At 42.3% G+C, this 18,624-nt stretch overlaps 1 protein-coding gene across 1 annotated transcript in view; it reads right to left on the reverse strand.

Annotated features, from left to right (window-relative positions):
• Positions 1 to 642: 642 nt before the first annotated feature.
• Positions 643 to 18,624, reverse strand: part of T265_02868 (hypothetical protein) — a gene marked incomplete at both ends in the record, with an annotated part of 19,863 nt that continues 1,881 nt past the window's right edge. Inside the window, 5 exons of the mRNA XM_009167221.1 lie at positions 643 to 1,264; positions 3,998 to 4,503; positions 7,588 to 7,726; positions 11,313 to 11,570; positions 15,024 to 15,224. Of these exons, the coding sequence (XP_009165485.1) occupies positions 1,028 to 1,264; positions 3,998 to 4,503; positions 7,588 to 7,726; positions 11,313 to 11,570; positions 15,024 to 15,224 (1,341 nt within the window). The remainder of the gene's footprint in view (positions 1,265 to 3,997; positions 4,504 to 7,587; positions 7,727 to 11,312; positions 11,571 to 15,023; positions 15,225 to 18,624) is intronic.

Consider the following 18,624-nt stretch of genomic DNA (forward strand, 5'->3'; position numbering starts at 1 on the left):
ATTCAGATACGGAGGTGACGCGGTGCGCCGGAAAATGTACTCTAGAAGATTTGTTCAACAGCGTATGATACGGATGAAGCCTGCAATCAGTATCCGATGAGGTAGCTTAAAGCACAGTTCCCGCATCTGACGAAAGGTTGTTTGTTAAGTATTTTCAAGTAGATATTCTTTATGTACGTGGGACCGACGTATGCCGAAGAGCTGAAAAACGTTGCTGAGTATCACCAAAAGTACGACTCTCAGAAACTCCAGGGATTTGTTGTTTGTTCGTTTATTGCTGTTTGTTATTCAGACAACGTCCACAAAAACTCATAAGGACGCCTGAATACGTTGACTTTTTCAAAAACTTTGTGCAAGTGTGGGCTTTACTTCCATGTTTAGTAGTTTGTAAGCGCTTAGCTCGTTTTGTTCAACAAATAGCTTCAAACTAGGTGTTTCCCCTTAACTGATCTATGCCAGTCCAATAATCTTTTGCTATTTGGCTCTCACGCCATGGGCACTTTTTGATGTACAACGTATAAAATTTGTAGCGTTTGGTTTATCGTTTCGTGACTGGGTTTGAAACTTGCGGACAATTTTTAGTTTCGCTACAAAAATCCAACTTGGACAGGAATGGCCAGTCCACACACATCTTTTCGTTGTCAGCTTCCGATTCTACAGAGGTTTGATAACAAAAGACATGATAGCCGTATAACAAAGAAATCACAATCCACTTATTTGATTACAGACGATTATAAATATTCCCCGTTTAGATCTCCTATTTCCATCAAAGTTAACGGGACATGACATCATTAAACATTACTCTCGGACATTCGGCACTATGAGTGATGATTGTATGACAAGGATATAAATGTAAATTTGTCACAAAAATCAAGAAGTAGAAAAGTTGATATTAACACCCATAATCTGGTCAATGAAAATATTGAAGAATAAAATCCCATGGTTCACGTAAGGAGATTTAATTCCGGATCGTCTTCGTTTACTTTGTGTGCCGGTGGATTCTGAAATGCCGTTTGGATTAGGTGAGTTAAACAGCAGAACCTACCTTTTTTATGACAGAATAATAGAATAACTGGCAAAATTGTCCAACCAGCGAACTGAGTGCACCAATTATCATAAACAGAAGTGGGCCATTCATCTGATACATGCGAACTGGTGCGGCCTGTTTGGCTGCTTCAGTAGGTCGGCACAATTTGGTATCTTCAACAAAATCGAGGTTCCATTTGTTTGCCAGTCGATACAATGCTGCCGATTCTTGTTGTATCTACAAATGAAATTGGTAAGATGAATTTTGAACATTAGTTTCCAATCAAAAGAAAAAAGGTTCAAAAATGCATTTCCTGACGTTTTGTTGTGAAAAGATCAAAAGAGTTTACTCAAAACTGTCATTCACAGAGCTACCGATACCACTATTCACACCCCAATAGAAATCTTCAGTAGTATTCGACTATCGATGATGATCAAAATCAACGGGTGAAGAAGCGACATAATAGGCCTAAGCCTGAATTCCAAACAAAGAATGTGTTTTTCTTTCAATGAACTCCTACCCAAAGTACATACAAAGTACATACAAACCATTCCTTGCTTGTCCGCTAGCAAACAAAGTACGATTTGTAACTCTCTGCAATTTCAGATAAATCATTGACTGGATAGTCGACAGTCAATACCGACGACCTTGCAAGATTCTAAGGGAACAGGAGTGGGGAGTTTTGTACCTCAACATTCTTATAATTGTGATGGCCTCTGTCAAAAGCAACCTCATGTAGGCTTCTTCCATGTGATGTGGGTCTGTCTTTTGTGCATTCCTCTTGTGAGATCTGTAGGCAACTATTAAATTACGATGCATTTCTATCCACGGATGTTTATCCAACTGACAAGTCTTTTCGAAGACCAGTCTGTGCATAGGCAAAATACGCTATTGTTCAATTACGTACAATTCTTAAAATACGGTTCTTTCAGAGGGTAATCCACCTATACAACGACGTTTCAAAAATGTCTGTTTATGTACGATTTCGACCTACCACGTGTCTCCAAAAATCCTGGTAAACAATTGATGGATGTATTGCCGAACAATTTTCTGCTCTTGGCACAGAAGTTTCTTCAGACCTCATACATTACTCATAAGGTTTTTTTGAAAACTCTTCAGCAATCCATGACCGGTTTTTCCTTCTTGGTGTTCATCAGGTAGGCTCATTCCCCGAGTTTTCGTCAACTTTATGTTTTACTTGAAGCCGAATTGCATGGAATTGGCAAAATACAATTGTTTAGATACCAATCTGGTTTCGCCTGGAACCAAACTGAATCTCGCGTTTATGATTCTATTAAGCAACTGCATATACTGCACCAGGCTGCCTTATATCTTAGTGGGTGCGATATTCGAGATATACCGAAACACGTGTTAACGTAATACACCACTCATAAGGTTGCGGAAGAGCTTTCAGCAACCTTAAAAACATCATAAACGAGAAATTTAGCTGGGTTCCAGGCGAGCCTCCCGTCAAAACCAAATTGTTATGCAAATGAACATACTTCGGTAATTCCGTGAGACCATTTTAGGCGATTGGTCAGGTTTTAAGGTAAACGGAAGAAGAAACAGGAAGAGCCATTTAGACTGGCGCACCAAATCACTATGGAGTGTCTGTTAGGCGATTTGTTGGTTTGTAAGGGTTTCTAAATCTTGTCTCTGATTAATGGGAGGATTTGAAGTAATTTTGGCCTTCCTTGGGTCCCTAACCATCCGGCTTAGGACGATTCAACTGAGGTTTTATATTGCGTTTCATTAACCATTTTGGTATGCATGGGTTACTTATGATCATGATGTTTAGGTTAGGGCGTGATAACATGTGTAGTTTCGATCAGCTTAGACTATGTTCTTCACGTCCGAACCATTCCCTCCATGATAAGAAATACTTATCACTTCGGCTCATCCAGAACCGTTTCTTACAGGAGGGCCAGTCCTACGCCTTCTATTCTGTTTACACTAGGCCATTTCCGCTGCGCTTGTTTCTTCAGCCACTGGACGTCCACACTAATATCAGTTTCGGATTGTCAAACTGATATGTTCCAAAAGTAACTACGTTTACGAGATGAACTGGGGACAGAAGCAGTTTCTGTTGTGTTTTGACACTGTAAACTGATGGTGAGTTTTCATGGCCTATAAATGATAGTATCAGAAAGCGAATGGAAAAAAGCTTCATGCGGTTAATTCTTCTCGTCTATTTCACTTTCATGCCGGTTGTCAACCGGACCTATCGAAAAGTTCAACAACTGATCTTTCTGAAAATGAGTGCGCCCGGGCGCAGTGTGCTGTTTTTTAATGAACTTTACCTTTGCGGTCTTTAGAAATCGCTTCTTGCTTGAGCCAAATATAGCTCCGCAATTAGGGCACGAGGTTACGGACCAAAAAGTCTATAGTTCGACCCCAACTCAGGCATCTAGATTGATCACGTCCAGGTTTGGGCACCCTGAGAGTATGAAAGTCCCCCTGCTTCCTTCGGGTGTCATGACAACCAAACACCAGAAGGGTGTTACAGTTGAAGGAATGTTTCACATGTTTTATTAGTAATATGTATTAATTAGGAATCCGTAGGTCATTGATACGAAATTATAAGCATTAGGACGTGGGTAACATCAGATATTAAACGGATTTATTGGTGAATCAGATTCGGTGTTTTCGCGTTTTATGTGTTTATTAGGATTTTTACCGCAACTCTGAAAGAACTTTCAAGACTTTTTCTACATAGAAAAACCCAATGTTTGGTAGGCTTAAATTTGTAGGTTTCTAAAAAATTCTGACCAACATGGACTGTATGGAACAGCTATCATTTTATCTTCAGGTTTCTAACGCGAGGAAGATTCTGCTACCGCTTTGGCCCGCTTATGATATTGAGCCACTGGGAATGAAATTGTGTTGGAGAAAACTCAAAAATTTGAATTATATAAAGTTATCCGGTCAACTAAAACTGAAAGAAGGTTCATGTCCATCCACCACACTTACTCTGATGTAGTAATTTACAGAACGTATCACTGTCGGCCAGGCTGCAGCGAAATTCAAATATAATGAAGGGAAAGGTGGTTGCTGTGTACCCCCAGGGCAGTCGAAATGTGCTGGAAGCCAGTGAACATACATGTTGCTTCCGCTTTCGTTCACTTTTATGGTTTGATACACGATCAGCCTGGCAGTCAACTGGTCGACTAGTAGCGGTTTCTGCCAGTCTAGCGATGATAAAACGATGTATCCGGATTCATCCCTTGGAAGGTCAACCTCGGTTATTGGCATGTGCATTTGATCGTGAAGCAGATTACACCAAAAACTATGGCGCTCACAGGCTAATTCTTTTTCCACGGAGATTGTCAATGAGTTATGAGACTCAACTTGCTCTTCGGTTTGAAACAACAATCGTGAGACTCCGAGGGCGTATGTTATGATGCAAATCAGACAGAACGCGTACCAGAACACGGTGAGGATCATACCTGCCCAGGATTTGGGATGCTTGTGAAAGGCTGACGTGTCAACAATAGGGAATAGTAAAAGAAAGCTTTAGTTGATGATCAAATGGAGCATGTACGAAATGGAAGGTGCTGGTTCCAAGATTAGATAATGTACTATCCGCTTGTGTTTCTGAAACTTTCTGAATAAGCGTACTTTGGACCATCGGTCAAAATAAACAGTATGCGCTTCGGATTTTGTGGTACTGAGCGACCACGAAGAGATTATCGTTTACAGATCACTACCGGATAACTGCAGTTCAGCTGACCAGCGGGCTAACAAATCAGATAGTCAGATCAGCTTCACACATTGGATATGTGGCAGTATAACTATCCCTACACATCAGAAGTTTTTGAGTATGTTTTATCTTATGGAACAGGCCGAAACGCGCCACAATTTATTAGTTTTAACTTCTTAATAATCACTACTCTTTGGAAAATAATTGATGTTCAACTTATTTTTACTGTAACGTAATATAGTGAAGGTATTACCATTTCCCTCTTATACTGTGCTTAACTATGAATAAGGGATAAAAAAACAACAGCCCATCTATAAAGAACCCAGTAAGATAGATATCACAGGGGTCATCAACATTTTCTCTCAAGGTTGTTGGTGGAAACGGGTCACTAATAGCTCGAGTCTGTTTGCCAAGTTGATCGACTACACAACATAAGGTCTCCTTTGTTGGCGACTGCTATGCTGTTACTCACTTAACTAGTTACAAAGAACCATTTCACTGTATTTTGGGTGAATATATTCAGATACTCATATGAGAAACTAACTATGCAGGAACCCCCACTAATTGACTACTTTCACGGAAAATTAATCAACGGTAACAAAGGAAGTGATCTAAATGTGAGAACACAACAAGGTGAATCAGAGGAGAAGGTTCCCTGTAGGTAAAGTTGATGAGCAGTTCCAACATATTTGTAATGCTTGGAAACATTACAAACAAGAGATTCAGCTGAGCTCCAGGTGAGTCTCTCAAAAAACCAAATTAGTTTGCAAATGAGTGTATTTCGCTAAGTTCCAACATAGTTTATAAGTACAATAATTTGAGGTTAGGGCAGATTGGGTTGATGTCCTGTACACTGGACAATCTACCACGCCACAACACATTTTCAGGTCATGAAACCAGAGAGTACATTTGCAGGTTGGAATACCTCGATAGAAACTCGATTGCTGACGTGTTTCCGGAAATCGTCGGGGGTTCAACGACCCTCATAAACAGCAGTATCTTGATATATGGTATCTCGGCTGTGTTAAATGGTCGTAGATTGAATAGCTCTTGATTGGTCTACCAAGCCCGACAGTTTTGACACCACATTGCAGTATAAATCGCAAAACTGTTTTTCAGTCAGCCAGTGGGACGTATAGCTTCAGAATCTATACACATGCAGAAAAGTAAGGCATGAGTACCCACCCAACCTCCCATTGACGATGTCCCCACTACTGGTGATGAAGAGTTTCGAACATGTTGTCAGACTTAGTGACCAGAAAAACAGCTACCTTATCGGTCTCAAAACGGATGAGAGGGTGGCCACTGAGGAACGATCCACGGTTTTAGGCTAGTCAGTAGCCTGCTGAGCGCGGCGAAATCATACTTCTTGTGGGACTGAAGATGCTCTGTCACAATACGCAATCTCCTTCACGAGTCTCCCCTGCGATGCAACTCAAACTGGCGTTCCACATGCCCTGAACTCCATGAAGAAGACAGGGCTTCTAACCATCATTAATCTGACAACAGCAGTGTTCTCTTTTTGGCGAAGGTGAATTTGAGTATACGTACACAGATAGTACATGTAAACAATGAATGTGCTGAAAGGAGCAACATGTGAGGAAAACCAGTCTAATGATATCTCGCTGCAAAACATTTAAGGTCCTACACCTCCAAAACTTAGTCAGATAATTTGGGTAGAAACTGACTCCTGGTACATCACGGATGTCGGTCGAGCCTCTTTGGCCAAATACGAGGGAAGGTTCAAGCGCTCCCATTCCGGAGGTCAAATCGCAGCTAACAGAAGCAGACTCACCTACTACACACGAAAGAGCTATACACACATTGCTTATAAGCACAACTGAGCCATCTCATAAATGTGTTTTTCAAAAAATCGAAATATCTACTATCGCATTCAATCGAGGAAGCATCGTCAGTGGTTTCTTTTCTGCCAGCGGCGAAATGTATTCTATACGTTTGCAAGTATTCTGGGCGAAAAAAACAACTAAGAAGCGCTACCCAGCTGCTCCTATTGGGAAAAATGTTGCTAATCAGGACCGTGATGTTGACAAAAAATTATTTCATTCGGGTGTCTTCCGTCAGCTTCGGTAGTCCTCTGCCTTACATGTTCAAAAGTATTCTTCTAAAACAACACAAGAGGTGTTTTGTTGCTAACAATTGTGGCTCGCTGATACTTGCACATGATCACTCATAGTTCAGGCAACATTTTCGCAGTATTGCGGTGGACTTTTAGCTCATCAACCACATGAAGCAAGAATTTAGTACCTGACAGGCTGAATGACCTAAGTCATTCTGTATGCACTGGTTTTACCTGTGTAACAGTGATACTACTGGTGGGGGAGGCATGCGAGTAGTATGTTTTCTCGTAAATCCGCTTTGTGTCTCTTGAAAAGTGAGATCTATTACGGAATTTGCGGAGTCGCTTTGTAGAATTTGCTTGGATTTGAGCAACAGTCAACGAAAATCCAGGAAAGTTCAGGAAGACGCGTTGAAGGAGAAGATGGATATTCAGTTTTGTAAACAAGATGCATATGAGAGTTTGTCTTCCCTGTCCAATGGTCTGTAACTGTTCAGATGGCATTTTCTAATAAAAAGCTCCGCAGAGAAGGCCTTCTGCTTTTCACCTGCACTAGCCATCAAAATTAACCCTGTAAATTTGTGGAATTTCAAGATAGTGAGAAAATTGTTTAACATATCCCTCTGCCCACGATCTTAAAACAGTTCGTTTCACACAGCTACCGCACATCTGGAATAATTTATTTAGTTTTACCTTGAAGCAATATTCTAAACGTATTTCACAGAAATCTTTGTGAGTAACGGTAAGTGAACGGGTTGGCAGTCACATAAAAAGACAACTCACGTTGTAGAAACATGGCGAGTGCAACGCACATAAACGACTCATACAGAGTGAATCGATTTTCATCTGGGGCTGGTTGTACCACTTTCTTGCCAAATCGATATGTGTGCGTCATTTCGAAAACAAACAGAAGACCAGCTGTCTGAAATAGAACCATAAGTGAAGCAACTAAATTTCGAAAATTTGAACAAGTCTTGGGTCGATTTTGAAAATTTTTTTTTTAATCTTTGAAGTAGACGTCTTGAAGAAAATCGATCGGAAGGTGCATGTGAAAAATGCGTTGGTAAACGCACGTTACAGGCAAATGTTTATTACAGCTCTGTGCTTATGCTGTACGGTGTTCGAGAATGCTCTCGTTACAACAATTTCGTCCACTTCAATGCATAAGTGAATACCAGTCAGAAAACCATAGCACAAGGATCTCCACACGCCCATGTGGCAACAACTAGAAGGGATTCCGTTAAGCGATCTTTTCCTGAAATGGACTTAACCAGTGAAGTGCACCTCGCGGTTCTGAATAAAAGTTACCACTCGTGATCGGTGGATCTCCTGAATAATTATACCTCCTAAGGGGTGATCTCTTCTGCTGGTAGTGGCTGTAGAAAAATGACGACCATCTTAGCAAATCTTTCTTACGACATTGTATTGCGAAATCGATTTCTGAATACAAGATGACTGAGGGACATTCGCCAACAGAGGATTCTTAGAGCAACAAGTCTTTACACAAGCTGGGAAATCCAGTAGGGGCACTTGGATCACGTGGCTGCAGATGTAGGTTTCAAAGAAGCAAACCATAAATAGACAAGGGACATAGAATAGGTCTGGAGAATGTGGAGGTTTTAAGACGGGGACTGCGGTTCACACCACAGCGGCTGATAGCCGAGGTGGTGGAAATTACTAAGCATCACAGCGTGAATAGAATCGAGGATGTGGAACTGGCGAGCGTATGGAAAGCGGTCTTAGATAAGCCGAGTTGACACGTAACTGTGTGGTTGTCAATCCACGTAGAATCATTAGCAAAAACTGGAGTGGGGGGTGGTGGAAATACCAATCCGACCAAAGATCACAGCATCCCTCTTGTACAACTATCTTAGCACTAGCTCATACACACAGACGGACGGAAAGTTCAAACGACGTTCAAATGAACCGAACCAGAAGAACTAGACCCTAGGCTGGACCCAAACACATGTAGATTTCCCCATCGACCCAACACTCGTTCACCCACCCTAACACACAAAAATCCCTCGGCCGACAGGGATTTTGCTTGACTTGGCTGATTGGTTCTTCTTCCGCCTTGAATCTCGACGAGCCTCGGAACCTAGTAATTTGGCCTGACGAATCTTTTGTGTCAAAAGCGGAAAGTTGCCCAGAAATAAATCTACCGATTTTCATCGAACTTTTCCGAAAAACGATAAATACATAAGCTTTTTTCACCAGTTACACACTGGATTTAGTGGCGCAAGCATATCGTTGTTTGGCTGTTCTGTTGATCATAAAACTGAAGCAGTCATTCTCAAACAGTCTACCCAAGCCTAATAGTGTTTTCATGATCCTAATGAACTTACCGTTTAATTTCGCGAGATTCCAACATTCTAAAGCCCAGTGTGTCTCTAAAGTACACAAACGTTTGCCCTTATTGAGCACGGTGCTTGGACACCTACTTGTTGCAAGTAACTACGCCAAGGAACCTCGGGACGAAATATGTAGTGAGAAATTCGGTCTGGGCTAACAGGCTTAACCAACTAGCTAGATGCGAAAAAAACCGAAAGAACTACGTCGATTAGTTTCAGCATTCTCAGCTAGTAACTAGTAATCATCAGATAATTCCGGAATAAGTAAATGGATGTAACTTCGCAGTGTTTTTCAAGAGTCACCTGATGCTCTCATTCACTGAAAAGACAAGGTCAGCTAGAATTAGCCAGTAGTTTGTTTTGGCCTGCGCAAAGAAGTTCACAGAAGGCAGCGTCCCTACTACGCAGCGCAAATGCCAGCATGACAGCGACAAAAACGACTAACGACGGCAATCTTCGACTCGGATGGTATGTGCAAGCAAGTCACCGACAATACACTCCCAGATCATAACTGTGTGACTTATTTTGGCCACATATGGTTTGGTTCGTTTTGGTCATGGGTAGAAACTTTTGGCACCATCGCACGCCTATCTAAGGCAAGGCATATCAACTTATTATATACGCCAACTTTTCGTTAATTGAGAGTGCATGGACACTTGATCAAAAAATGAACATATCGAATACGACTCCTGTGGCCAGTTATAGCAGCATCATAACGACAGTTGGATATTCCACGCTTCAGCTCTCTGATCGGAATCTTTCAATCGTTGGACTGACGATCACAATGTGACAAGAACCCATCTGAGACCCATCTGACTCTCTAGGTATGGGACTCAGTTCTACTCAATGTTTGGAGCGGTTTTCGTGGTACCATCCAGGCATCTACACAGATGATTCAAATGGGAAGAGTGCCAGCAAAGATGTAGCAGTAGTGCAGTGGTGTAATCATACTGGCGAGGTTGTTGACTGAAATTTATTCAGATTGTAAAGCCCATAAATATGGTAAGCGGACAAACGCATAAAAAATAACAAGCCTTCCATAAGACCACAAAGATCGGATTTATGGACAAAAGAAAAGACGAAGCAAACACCACTCAAGATACTGACCGGAAATTACTACGTGGTTGAAACGATGCAAAACCATGCGGTTATTTACTTTTTCGTCAATAATGCACACAGATAAGTAATTTTTAGTTGCGAAATTCTCAACCAAATTTGGCCAGGGGTTGTGAGAGCTGAATAGAATGTGACTGATCATAGCTCGCACGAAACACGTCCGTTTTGAGTGACCATGTCTCAAGTGTGTTAGATATTTCCTGTTGAGGTGCGAGAAGTGGTGATCCAGTAATACGAGTTAAATGATTTCGGTTATTTTTTGTCTTTTACGACTTGAGCTTTTCCAAGAAATGTCGTTTGGCACACTGCTCTGGTCAGACACCAAGGTCACAACTACTATTTGAGGTTTTCCGCAATAAATACCACGTAATACTACATCCCTGTAGCAGACCTTTATAGACAATGTTTCAGTCCTTTTATCTACGTATACCACATCATTATTTTAGTGGGAATTTACAAAATGAATTGTATGGCATATCTTCAGTGTCAAATTATGCACGGCCATAGATTTCAACATTGATAGATGTGTCGGCAACTCAGGTCATACACAAAAACTGTGATTTCGCTCGTAGAATAGAATTTTCTGGATGAAAGAGTTTCGTTATTGGTGTGTGATAGGTACACTTGTGGCCGTAGTGCGTCGGTATGTATGCTTTGGGTATTGCGGCACATGCCTGGAAATCAACGCTTCGACAACCTCCTCTACGCACCAATGATGTTACCCAATTGGTGGCGAAAGGCTTGTAATCAAGCCGCCTAGTTCAGAGAACAGGATAACAGCAATGTTGATCAACAGTGTAGGGTGATTATAACTTATTGAGTTAACAAATTTTCCAAGGCATTCCTGGTAGCCGGTTAACGGCATTCATTCTCGAGTTCTTTGACGTAAAGGGCAACCGAAATTTTAGCCAAGTCTCTTACTTGTCAGATGATGGTCTACGACAGAGTTTCCCTGATTTTTTTATACATAGTTCCTCATGGAAAGGAAGAATCCCAGCAAGAATATGAACCGAAACATTATCGTTAAAAGCCGTCACTCACCGTAAGACTGTAGAGCAGCAACAGTGACCAAACAGAGGAATGAAATGGACGCATAAAGTACATGGCACCAAGAATGGACGGCTCGATCTTCCACGGGCACGCTGATCCTGTACACGCTGCAAGCAGGACTGGCCTTAGACTCATCCAAGGGACACTTGTGATTGTTAAATTGCTTGCCTCCGGCATGAGTTCTAAAGCCTCCAAGGTAGCCCTCGATTGTACAAATAAACACAGATCGCTTCCATTAGGCGTATTAAGCTGTCAGGTTGAAGGAAGGCAAAATAAGTGGATGGAAATTTTCCTGTCGTTGTCTTGCTATAAAATATGCGGTTAGGTCGCTATACCTAGTGTTCGTAAGTTTAAAAATGCCACAATCACCTTCCAAAAGTACACTAAATTAGGTCAGTGAGGCTTTCATAAACATGTTCACAAATCGGCGGGCTAAAAATGAAACCTTTTTTGTCACGGTGTCATCTCTTTATGCCATTACTCAGTATAATGGTACTTGACCGTGGGTTTACACAAGTCAAATTCGGTCTCTGCATTGTGCTATATTGTCAGTCTCTCGGCAAAGAATCCTCTAAATTGGGTCAAAACCACTACAGAGACTGCACCAGTAAGTCTGTTGTTGTTAGGGTGCCCCTGTCATTCTTACGAGGCTTTCGGGATTGAGCATGGTCTTGGATTAAAAATACTAGCACCGCATCAACTGCGTTGCAGATTCAGTCAATGGTCACAATGACGTGCTAACGCAATATAGAGGTGCAGGGTTTTCTCATCTTACTGATTCATCAGGTTTGTTGTCAAATGATTTGAACTTACGTTCTGTCCTTGTCTGTTGTAGCATGTCACCTCGTTCCGACGGCAGGTACTACCGGTGCAGACTGACAAAGTAGCACTTTAGGATGATCGTCTGAATTGTCAGAAGGCTGGACGCGCGTACTTAAGTTAAAATAAACATGTTCTCATCGGCAGTTCAGCAGTTATGGCCGATTCTTTTGTGATTCAAACAGATTCCGTCGGTTCAGTAGAGCCGATTGATAGCTGCACTGTTGTGAAAAACACTAGCAAACGGTGGAAGGAGACACGTCTTATTCACTCGACCAAGAACGTTTGTGTTTGGTGTAAGATCGACCCTAGCGAGTTTGACCTGCGGATTTTAAACAAACGTATCCGACGTCACTTCAAAGGCACCTCACTGGATCAAACGAACAAAAGGACGAAATTTGTTCCTCTGCTGGATGCACGTAAAAATCATGCACCATATCTTGAAATAGCAGGAGAGGACACTTTTACTCTTGCTGTGTTCCATGAAGTTTATAAAAAAATCAAGGATCCAGGAGTCCGAAGGTGGACAAGCTAAGCCATCGGCGGTGTGTACAGAATCTAAGTTGGTCGCAGCAAAAGTTGGCTTAAACGTGGTGTGGAAATCAATTGGCTGAATGGATGTTATACGCCGGGGGAACAGATCTTCATGTTTAACGTGACCGAGATCATTGTCACATATAAACCAGTCAGCTGTAGTTCCCAATTCCCAACCAGCTGCTACAGCCAATCTACGTAAAAAATTTTCATGTTTACAAGCCGATATCCAGCTAGTAAGCAAATTATGCGCTGGTTTTGGCCTCGAATTCGATAGCCCAAGTAGGTTAGCATCTCCCTTGATTATCATCCCTTCGTCCGACTTTGAACACAGGTTATGACGAGCCAAACTATCGTCTTATTCTCCGAGTGTGCTTAGAGAGCAAACACAACACGTCGCCCATGTCTCACTTCACTTCCTTCAGAGATCATTATTCAAGCGATAGGCTACTGATTTGAAATCATCATGCAGACAACCGTGAGTATGCATGCCTATTGTACATGTTCAACTCCATTTCGTTGGTCACACACTCTGAAACCATTTCTAACATTAGGTCTTCGCGCCATTGATTAAAAATTCGACGTCTAGCTTCGACATGCTGTGCGCGCTGTTCTCTCTATTCCAAATGCGCAATCCAAACATGCCCCGTAGCGATCTTCACCTGAGATGCCAATACCGTTTCAACCCAGTCATATCATTCCATATCCCGAATACGAGTATCAAACGACTACCACAGGATCAATGGTCAGACGAGCAGTTAAGTCCAGGGAAGGGAACTGAAACTAAAAAGTCTTAAGGGTGTGATTCATGTAGTAATTGAGACAAGCTGCCAGTGCGCATGGTCAGCAAATAGCACAGCCGATAGGCTTGTACCGATATCTGGCACAGGAAATCATTCTGAGGGCAGGTCTCCGGGCTTTCGATTTCATAGGGGAAACTGTCGATTCCGTCAGGGCAAACCGAAAAGCATGAATGCTGACTCACCCAATAACCTGTCAAAATTGGTTACACGTTCGGTGATATAACTAATTGCTGAACGTCAGTTATTCAGTCGGACAGGACATCGTTGCGTTGACGCGTTTTTTCGAACGCTCTCGGTTTCAAACCAAGGTGAATTGTTCTTACATTCTGAAGCGGCATGGTGGTGGTGGATGACCGTGAGAACTCGTTCAGTGACCTGTTGCCCAACTAGCCAGAGTGACTCCGAAGCGGGTGTGTTCCCACAGAGGGCGTGAAATTGACCAATCCACACTTTTCTCACCCCGAGGCTTTCTCAAAACGGGTATTTGGAACAAGGGAGGGGCCTGGTGACCCTGGAAGTTATCTTCACATTCACCACCCAATACTTGAAACTTACGTCTTTATCTACTCAGGCAAGGTAATAACAATCTCCGATTTCGGAGCCGCTATACATCGACTGCCACTCATCGTGATAGTTGGAGAACGTAACTAAGTTGATTTGTCGGTGTTGCCCGCGTTCGTGTCCGTATGGTGGGACAGTGAATGGAATTCCTCGTAATTTCGGACATGACTCTTATTGGTGCGCGTGTCAGTCTTGAGCACATAGACAAGTTCGGAGCAAATGCGGGTAGTTAAAACTAGCAAACAGGAATGCGGTAGCCTTTATTTGAGATACACAAAGTATAGAGTTAATCCAACCAGCAAATGGTTTGAAGCAGTCGATGTGGACTGAAAGATCCAACTGAGAGGATGTCCTAGTTTCAAAGCTTCAGCATAACAAGCACTTTGAAGGTAACACTTTACTCATACAAACCCATCTGCACCTGTCATCAGACCGGTGGATCACGGTGAGCTGTTTCCAACTATTTAAATCTGTGAGTTAAAAATCACCCTGTCATGTCAGCACATACGGAAGCCTAATTGTGACCAAATTTACTGCTGATGCCCTGTGAGATATACATTTAACTACAAATATCGTATGCTTAGGATGAAATATGAAGAGTTGCAATTCAGCCACTCATTCTCTTCAGCCCCCTTGTATGGCCTGGATTCACTGTCTGCAATGAGAACCAGAAAAGTCCTCATGTTTGAGAAACTGAAATCTCGAAACCCCACCAAATCACCCCCAGTATTTATGAACTTAATACTGTCGACGTCAATATTTTTCTAAAATCTCTGACCTTATCCACAGTAATCGAATACGAAGAAATATCGGATCAAACCATGAAAACCTTTTAACTAAACAATCTACAGATCACCTCTTCGGTATACTCATAAAACAAAATACATCGTACTTGCAACCTCAGTAAAAGATGAACAAAATCGAAGCTGAACTTACTTCTATTCATTTGAGAAGGACGATTATTTGGTGTCACCGTAAAACATACCTTTGCAATGCACCCCAATGAACCTGATTCCAGAGCGGTCATATTCCAAGTTTGGTCGAGCTGCACCGGCTCAAACCAATTTGACATTGGGACCAGAGAGAAGTTGTCAACAGCCGATAAGCTTTCCGCATTCTCAAACAGGTCATAAATTATACCAGACGGTTCAGTGTTCTCAGTGTCAGGATCTGTGAACGGGAAGCCCTGAAAGAGCACAAGAACGGAGTCGGTGCAAGTTGGGTCACAGATAATAAATTTCGGAGTGTAGTGGACAGAGTTGAATACACATTCTATACACTTAAATTGGCCAAACTCGGTGTCTGTGTCAGAAGAACTATGAGACGTAAATATGCAGCAGCAGTCGCAAGATTTCAAGCTCGGTGTGGCAGCTTATCATAATATGTAAGATTAAATAGAGTTATATCTGACTGCCATTGCCGCTCCAGTGCCTAGTGCCGGAAAAAGACTCGCCGATAAGGAACACGACAGTTTTATTGCGAACAAGCGAGCGTGAAAGTACAATGGCCTCAAACAATTTAATGGAGGGACACTGCGCGACTTTGATCCAGCGCTGACTCACAGTATCTCGCTTTGATTCAATCCTGTGACGCGCTGCACATTGAGGGGGGCGTTGTCTGTCCGGTCAGCGTCTGGTAGAGTTGAGGGTCCTAGTAGATTTGGGGCATTCAGTGGTTAATTTCAGGCATCTGGTCTTTCTGATACACAATCGACCTCAATCACAAAACGATGCAAACAGCCTTCTTACATCAAACCGCCCACCACCGAACAGATATCTATTGGGTCGGAATCGTCACTTACGACAGCCGCTTCAACGATGACCGTTAGACAAAGAGAAAATGACACAGGAAAGGACGCTTGCGAATTTCAAAACCCTTTGAAGTCAAAACGTACCTTCTCCTCTTTGCTTCAGTTCCATCGTATAGGTTTGGGATGAGATTTACGAAATGTGACGGACTGTTGTACTGTCGTTTATCAACTGTCAGCTCTATCAGTTTGGGTATTTCCATGAGTAGTATTATTTCCAAGATCTCTCCTGCATAGCCCGGCAGGCTGATGTTACCGTAGTCCTCTCTACAGAACAGTAGGATTAGATAGTCACCTCTGAGTTTCAGGATGGTTATTCTTTCTGCCAGGTAATTTTTTATTATTGAAGTGCGTTATCGTAGTCTGTTAACCATAGTTGAGGTGTTCTGCTGCAAATATCTTTCTAGATGACGCCTGCTTCAATTTTGTACTCTCAACCTGACAGAATGGGTCAGTTTGACGCTTAGGTCATAGGTTTTCAAAGAATTGTACAATGCACTATATTGCCGCCGAGTGGCGAATTATTATCCCTTTTTTTCAACATTCGTTTGAGTTGCTGAGTCTGGTCATTTTGAGCATTCTTTACTTCCTGTTGTTTCTTCTCCTGCTTCAGATAAGTGAATTGGTGTGAAATTTGTATGCTGACAGCTGCCGTCAAACCAATCATAAAGTCTTGAATTAACCATCTGATCTATAAAGCACCTATCGTCAGTTTTTGTCAGGAGGAGATAAATTCTGCCAGTCAGTCAGTCTGCCCGAGACATTTCCAGATCTTCTGGAGGTTTGCGTCAAAATTCATACAGTTGTTCGGCGAGCTGAATATTTAGATACATTTTAACCAGATGTTTCTCAACTGTATTAGGCGTACCTCTTAAGCGTAATTGAATGGCTGAAAGTGGCTGTTGCATGGAGTTTCCACAGAGCTATGTGTTGATCCTTGAGGAAAAGTCTGGTTTAATGGATGACAGTCGAGTGTGTAGCACACAGTTTGAGAGGTCGGTCACTGTAAGCGTCCACAGTTCAGATAGGATAACCCTTAGACACTCTTGGGCGATAATATTCGGATGCACTAGACAGACACATGCAGTCAATTCGTCAGGCAAGAAAAGATGGTCATTTTGTTAAATTAACTGACTCCAGTTTGTAGTCTATTGATAGTAATAATGCTTCTAATGCGTTTCGGTCACGGTAAGCCCGCACCACAACGGGATCAAACGGATCAGGAATGTTATTTGTTAGCCTCCTCCCCGAGTTTAAGTGCATTTGTTTTCTCATACTAAATAGCAGACGTTGTTTGTTACGACTGCGAATCCGTTTGATCCTTACCAGTGGGCAGAATGGTCATTGACTTGGAATCTACGATCCCGTACGTATGATATCTTATCCAGTTCGTATACCGGGATTGTAGCCGAAGTCGGGTGATTTTAGGGTCACGTCTACCACCTGATAAGAGACGTCATTGTTTTATTTGGTGAATTATAGACAGAAATCATAGGATAAAATCTTTCAGCCATGCTAGTACTGTCCTCATACGAGACATGATGGATATCGTCAACAGCCCATACTGGAAGTGACTATAGAGCAAATTGAGTGACGTGCTTCTTGGAATGTGAGTGTGTGCATATCACTGGTCGAACTAGTCGTGGTCTAGTGCCATCTACTGAGGCCGTTTAAGAAGTAAAAGTTCCGGGGAATATACGCACTTCACGATTGGATAGATCACATATCCACAGCAGACAGCGCCTGATAAAACTGGCTGCGATTAGACGGTCAAACAAAAACTGACAAACCGGGCTTTTGAAGAGGGTGAACCATCCGCGATTCTTATGGGTTTGGGAGGCCGTGCCCGCTATTGGGACAGCGAGCATGGTTCACCGCTTACACGAAGGAAAAACAAGCACTCACACAGGCAGACGCAAACGCGAACCTGCCTACCTTCGATCAGACTTGCGATCAGCTGCGAAAACAAGCCCCCATGGACGGCTCAACAACTGAGGCGAAATGGATTGGTATGACGCTCTGTGGTCTGCCCCCCACAACACCAACACCTTAGAAAAATAAACTCATCAACCTAGAGCTTCACATACCTCCCAAATTCGAGACGAAAAGCTAGATTTTAATCGAACGAGCCAAGAGAACCGTTTGCAACCTACGAAGAAACGCACGTCACTAGGACGGTACTATCAAGTTGGGAGAGAGGAGATATTGCAAGTTTGCACGGTTGTTAATGAGAAAGAAATTATTTGTCTCGCCAAAATGTCTAATGCACTTTAAATCTCAGGCCTATTCTGTGCACAGCCTCTCAAACCTCACTAATTTTATCAGGCCGATTGAGATGGCTTAAGCCTTCATTTACACGAGTTCCAGCTCCAGGGGGATGATTTTTTTAAAGTCACCAGCACTAACTCATAAAGAGATGATCCACTCCTGTCTAGTACTTACAGGACCTTTGCCAAACGCTTCCTGGTGTTCATGTAGACGTCGCTGTTCATTTGAACATATGAACAACAGAAATGTCAATTGTGAAACCCCAATTACTCTGACTCGTATGTCGCTTGGAAATTCACCCGCAATTGTTGTTCGCTTCTTCACTGAGGTCGGTAACTGGTTCACCAGATGCTTATCACTTCTCGAGAATATATTGTCAACGTTATTTCAAGGTAGTGACAGTGCCTGCTTGAGTCGCATATATATATATATATATATATATATATATATATATATATATATATATAATTTTTCTGGCAGATTTTCGTGACCAAGATGCCTTGGCAGAGGT

Source organism: Opisthorchis viverrini (assembly GCF_000715545.1).
Source record: "Opisthorchis viverrini unplaced genomic scaffold opera_v5_40, whole genome shotgun sequence".
Classification (NCBI taxonomy): Eukaryota; Metazoa; Platyhelminthes; class Trematoda; order Opisthorchiida; family Opisthorchiidae; genus Opisthorchis; species Opisthorchis viverrini.